Source organism: Etheostoma spectabile, chromosome 24, assembly GCF_008692095.1.
Source record: "Etheostoma spectabile isolate EspeVRDwgs_2016 chromosome 24, UIUC_Espe_1.0, whole genome shotgun sequence".
Taxonomy (NCBI): Eukaryota; Metazoa; Chordata; class Actinopteri; order Perciformes; family Percidae; genus Etheostoma; species Etheostoma spectabile.
In genome coordinates this window covers 15,039,514-15,045,659 of record NC_045756.1, presented here as the reverse complement: position 1 = coordinate 15,045,659, position 6,146 = coordinate 15,039,514, and the positions used below count along the sequence as shown (strand labels likewise).

At 40.8% G+C, this 6,146-nt stretch overlaps 1 protein-coding gene across 1 annotated transcript in view; it reads left to right on the top strand.

Annotated features, from left to right (window-relative positions):
* The window catches only part of chrm4a (cholinergic receptor, muscarinic 4a), a 154,715-nt gene extending 148,831 nt beyond the window's left edge, over nucleotides 1–5,884 (top strand). The window contains exons 6-7 of the mRNA XM_032505915.1: nucleotides 525–791; nucleotides 4,161–5,884. Of these exons, the coding sequence (XP_032361806.1) occupies nucleotides 525–791; nucleotides 4,161–4,406 (513 nt within the window). The 3' untranslated portion in view covers nucleotides 4,407–5,884. The remainder of the gene's footprint in view (nucleotides 1–524; nucleotides 792–4,160) is intronic.
* Nucleotides 5,885–6,146: the final 262 nt, after the last annotated feature.

Genomic DNA, 6,146 nt, shown 5'->3' with positions numbered 1-6,146 from the left:
ACATTACTTCAAAATTCGTAATCAGCACGCGAAAATAACGACATTAACGTGACTTTGACACAAATCAATAGATGAAATAACATGACTATTTCACGAACTGCCATGATACTGAACTGGGAGTACACATACAGTACTTGGTGACTTGGAGATGATAACGTTCTCACCCCCAACAAACTGCTCTGGAGTTCGATTAAAAGCGTACCAAGACCACACCATTGAGGAGGTCTTGGTAAGCTTGTTTGGTCCGCTTTGGTGTGCATCCAAAGGGGAAAATGAACACTAGTGCAACACAACCAAACTAAACAAGGCAGATGTGAAGGCGTCCTTAGTGCATTAAAAACTCCAACACTGTTTCAGAAAATGGATTTAAGCAACTGATAAGAATCAAGGTTTTAGTACTCTTTACTCTAATTCTGGATTAGCATTCTTGCACTTTGGCACATAATGACTTAAAACACTTCCATCCATCCTTTAACAGGTCATACTAGACAGTGTCTCACAAATCTGTCTTGGTTTTGTTACAGGCTGCAACAAATCCCAACCCAGAGGCCACTTCAACAGCCAATCCCGCAGTATCCAAGATCAACTCCTCGAGGTGGTCCAAGATAAAGATTGTAACGAAGCAGGCCGGGGACGAATGCATCACCGCTATAGAGATTGTCCCCCCTGTAGAGGGAGCCGAGAGGCATTCAATCCCAATCAGCCGTCCCAGGACTGTGGCAAGAAAGTTTGCAAGCATTGCTAGAAGCCAAGTGAAAAGGAAAAGACAGATGGCTGCCAGAGAGAAGAAAGTATGTCAATTTAAAACCGCATTAATATTATCTATTATATAATACAATCTAACAGACATGAGACATAAATGAGTAAACAATACACATTTGGTTGACATGTAGGGGTACTTTACATCAACAGCTCTTTGTTCAAATGGTAGTGGGAGAACACAAAGGCATATTATGAGGAGTGTGTTTACCCTTAGATTGTTGTAATGATGAAATATATATAGTTTGCCTTGCAATGGGTTTAATTATTCAGCTTCAACCCTTTTCAGTGTTCCTAATTGTGTGAAAAGCACAGTCTGAAGAGTAGGTGATATAAGAAAACTGTATCATGATGCAGGTTACATCCTCGCTGATCATCCTTATACAAAAAGAGCAGTATAATTTATCATAACAACAAGGAAAGCTAAATGTATATGTTTTGCATGGCAGCATACAGTATGTTGATAGTTTACAGGTGGGACTACCCAGTTTACCTGCGTATCAGTGGTACGGAGCAGCTGTTGACGAGTTGTTGTTGAGCTGCAGTCACTTCACTTCATTAGTGTTAAAATGACAGATGGCGTTTGGAAATGTTCCTCTGAGCTTTTGAAATGACAAAGCGTGCATCTTAAACAACTTTTTTTTCCTGATTTTGGTCCAGCAGTCTTCAAAATCACCACAGAACATACTTGAATTTGAAAATACCAGGGGGTTTGCTGAGCAAAAGTCAAAGAAGTGGCTCTTATCTAGGTAGAAGATTTCGGTAGAGAACATTGTGGTCCCACGCACTGGATTACTGCTAAACATATTTAAAAATTGCCTATATAGCGGAATGACTGCTAGCGTTTAGGAGAAACAACCATGCGGCCCTCTTGCTGAGGTCAATGTATCTATCAAACTACCGCACATGCCCCCAGTGACCTGTGAGGTCACGAAACGGTCAAGCCAATCACAGGCCACCCCAGAGTCTGGATCACGTTCCAGGACAACACTGTTAATGTCACTGACAACATCATTGGATTCACCGAGTCTGTGTTCGATTCAATTTGTGAAACAACAGAAGCAATGGAACCCAAAACTAAAGATAAATCATTCCACAACAGGAACCCATGGATTACTAAAACCATCCGAGATGCCATAAATATGCAGCCTACAATTTAATTATGTTGTCTGAAAACAGACAATTATAAAGGAGCAGCCTACAATGTGGAAAGAGCAGTAAAATAGGGGCAAAAGGGACTATGGGAAGAAAGTGGAACTTAAATACCAGAAAGGCAACTCCAAAAGCATGTGACAAGATATAAGAAATATGACATGTTACAAGCCCACCCCCTTGGAGTTGTCTATAGCAAGTGCACTAAACATATCTTATCAGATTCAGGAATCCTTTATTGATAATAATAAATAATAATAATACATTTTATTTAACAGCGCCTTTCTAACACTCAAGGACGCTTTACAGAGAATAAGAGACAGATACAGGGAACAAAAAGTGTAGTAGTAATAACAAAACAAACAAAACAAACAAACAAAACAACAACAGTGTATTTACAGATAAGCGAGCGGAACAGATGGGTTTTTAGTCTATTTTTGAACAGAGGGAGAGAGTTGATGTTGCGGAGGTTGGGTGGGAGTGTTCCAGAGCTGGGGGACAGAGCGGCTGAAGGCTCTGCTCCCCACGGTGATGAGTCGAGCATGGGGGACAGTGGGAGGAGGAGGAAGATCTGAGGGAGGCGGAGGAGACGGCAATGTGTAGGAGTTCTGATAGTATGGAGGGGCAAGGTTATGGATGGCTTTGAAAGTATGGAGAAGGATTTTAAATTGTATTCTGAATTGACCGGGAGCCAATGGAGCTGCTGAAGAACCGGGTTATATGATGAAATGAGGGGGTTCTGGTGATGACACGAGCGCTGAGTTCTGAAGAAGTTGAAGTTTTATGGAGGATTTTTGAGGAAGGCCAAAAAGGAGAGTTACAGTACAAGGCGGAGGTGACGAGGCTGTGGATAAGGATGGAGGCAGTGTGAGGGGTAAGGGACGGACGGAGGCGGTTTATGTTGCGTAGGTGGAAGTATGCAGACCGGCAGATATTATTTATGTGTGACTGAAAGGAGAGGGGAATCGAGGATGACGCCCAGACTCTTGACCTGAGGGGAAGGGGAGACCAAGGAGTTGTCGATTGGTAGAGAGAAACTATTGATTTTGATCACCAAAAGGAAATTCTTTGTTACAGTTGCAAGAAATGTATAAAAGTCAGAGTAGAAATATAAATAGAAGAAATATAAGGACTGTGGATGTATACGGTATTTACATAGTTAAAGGAATTTTATGATACGTTATTTACACAATTAAGGAATTGTAATGGTGAAGAGTAAGAATGAATAAATAGCAGCAGAGTATTGCACATTATGCACGTTATGAGGACCATTGGAAAGCAAAAAAAGCTAAAGAAGATGAGGGCAGATGACTCCAGGTTGGTTAATTGATTGGTGGGTCAATATGCTCTTCTGCAGCCAACTTCTCATTGGTCAGGTAATCGCTTATGTTATTTTCATAAGGTCGCCTGTCCATGAAAGCATTTTTTTCCCAGCTGAAAATGCCAAGCTCTTCTGAAAACATCCAGGCTAGAGCGCCTTGGAGGATTAGCACTTTTTAAGCTGCGACTCCTTTGTTGAGTCTGGTTGCTATGATACGGAATACCAGGGTAAATACAAATGTCGGTGGCTATCCATGATCGGCACCATATGGGTGGCAAGGTACTTGCTCTGGATCAAGGGAAAGCTGAAACACATAGGTAGAGAGGACTGATATATATGGTCCAGCAGTAATAATTTCTCCTCGTTTGTTGTTGTTCAGCACTTGAACATCTAGGATGTGACGGGCAATGAGAAAAGCTCCGATTTTTTACCCCCAAATTGAACATTCTTCAGCTCTCACAATGCTACCAAGTAGAGTGCACTCTGGACGAAAACGTGCAGGTGTTGTTTCCCCATGGACCAATCGATTCGTTCTGTTTATCCCCTCTAATACTGAGCAATTTCAACTCATGCATCACTTAGAGTGTCCCGGCGGGGAACACCACAGTCTGGTACGGAAACCACCACCACCAACAAGGCTATGCAAAGAGTGGTGTGATCAACTAAACACACAACACTACCCTGCTGAAAGAATATTTACACAAGGCTGGTAAGAAGAAGACTAGGATTATCATTAGGGTTCAAACCCACTTGTTAAAGGTGGAAAGAAGGTCCCAGATACACCGTGCTACAAAACAACAGAAACAATGTTATGTCGTAGATGAACTATCACAAACTTGTTTAAGTAGAAGAGTAGAGAAGATCATCAGTGTTCTTATTTTTTTGCTCAGTTAACTCTTCCTCTTGCTATTCTTCCCATTCTCTATAGGTGACCAAGACTATCTTTGCCATCCTGCTGGCTTTCATCATCACATGGACACCGTATAACGTCATGGTGTTGATCTCAACCTTCTGCCAGTCTTGTGTCCCTGACACTGTGTGGGCTATTGGCTACTGGCTGTGTTATGTCAACTCTACTATCAACCCAGCTTGTTACGCACTGTGCAACGCCACATTCAAAAAGACGTTCAAGAACCTGCTGCTGTGCCAGTATAAAAATATTGGTACAAGATGAGATGGATGGGGAAGACTTAGGGTGTGATGGATGGGGAAGGGGTAAACAAAACAAGAGCAAGTGACAGAAGAAGAGAGAAAGGAAATATTGTTTAAAAGGTGAGTAGAAGAGCACTAAAGGAAGAGAGGAAATGTTGAAAGGTGAGTGGAAGAGGGCTAAAGGAAAATGGATGACACAACTTAGTTGAAGGGTTGCTTCTAAAGAGGATGAGCAACTGTGGTTTATTCAGCAAATGAATGCCAGTCATCCGCATTGGTACATATACATTTAGATGGATATGTGAGTGTAAACCAGTGATTCTTTAACCCGCCCAGTTTAACGCTACACTACAGGAGTTCAGGAATAGTTTCACCAATTAAACAATCATGTGTCACTGCCTATTTAATTATAGCAGCAACAAGTCATTTTCACAGCTACATTCTGTCACAATCACAGCGAAGGCAGCAACCAGTCAAAATACTAGCTATGTAGACAAATATAATAACTAGTGAAGACTAATTTTCTTAAAATTAGCTGTAATGATATAGACTTGCAGCTGAGCCACAGCTGAAAGTGTGCAAACTCAATTGGAACTAAAACATAACAGCATGCCATATCATAATGTATTCATGCTGTATGCATGTTAGAACTCTTCCTCTGTGGATCAGAGGGAATGCATAAGGTATTGCAAGGTAGCTCAAAATCTATTGCAAGGGAATTCAAAAGTAGGGCAGAAAAAACAAAAATTCTTCCTGTGTGCGTTTGGTGGTTATTTTCATTTAAGGTTAGGGCAGCTTCTTGGATAGAAATGTTATCGTGGTGATCGCTTATGAATTTGATCTGATTTCATTATCGTTTATAAATATTTAAAACTCTGATACAAATTATGCAATTGGTTCTGATACCATAGATCATAGATGCCATAAGACGGGGGAAAAATGAGATTAAAATATGAATAAATAAGATCTACATATAGAGGAGAGGAGGGATGACTGGGAGACTTTGACTGCAACTGAGGACAGAGCAAAGTGGAGGGGGGTATGTTGTGGGGGAGGATAGAGGAGACGGTAGCAGCAGTAGGATGGAAAATAAGTAGCATACCACACTGTGGCAGCCATGTTGGGAAGGTCTTTAACTTATGAGCAACAAAAGCAGCTAATTACGCTTCTAAAGAAACTTTAATTCTATACAACTTGACCACCTCATTAGCTGTAGTGCTATTAGAGACATAGTATTGATTCTTTTTCCAATTACCCAGGTTTGTGTTTTGATCATTCCAGTTCATATGCCATCAAATAACATCAAGATCTTGCTCTCAATAAATTTGATTTGCTTGCTTAATTGTATGTCATAGAACCGTAGAAGTTACAAATAATTGAAGAGCTTACTCTGTGTCTCCAAATAGGCTTCATATTAGTCGCCTGCAGTTTGTTAGCCAATAGTTGTCTTTAAACGTGTTATTTAGCATATTCAACAACGAGCAGTCCTTAGAAGTTGCAATGTTTTGAACCGCTGAGAAAAGTGGAACTAAATTTTTCCTAAAAAGAAGTCTGTTCTGTAATATAATGAAGATTATCATCTGGAGATGTAGGTACTTCAAGATGTTTAATGCACTTTACAAATGCACTGTAATGCTAACATCCAGGGCTGTAGTACTCGAGTCCGGTCTTGGACTCAAGTCCAGACTCAAGACCATTTTTCTATGGTCTTGGACTTGTCTCGTACTAGCTAATATTTGGACTCGGACTTGTCTTGGTCTCG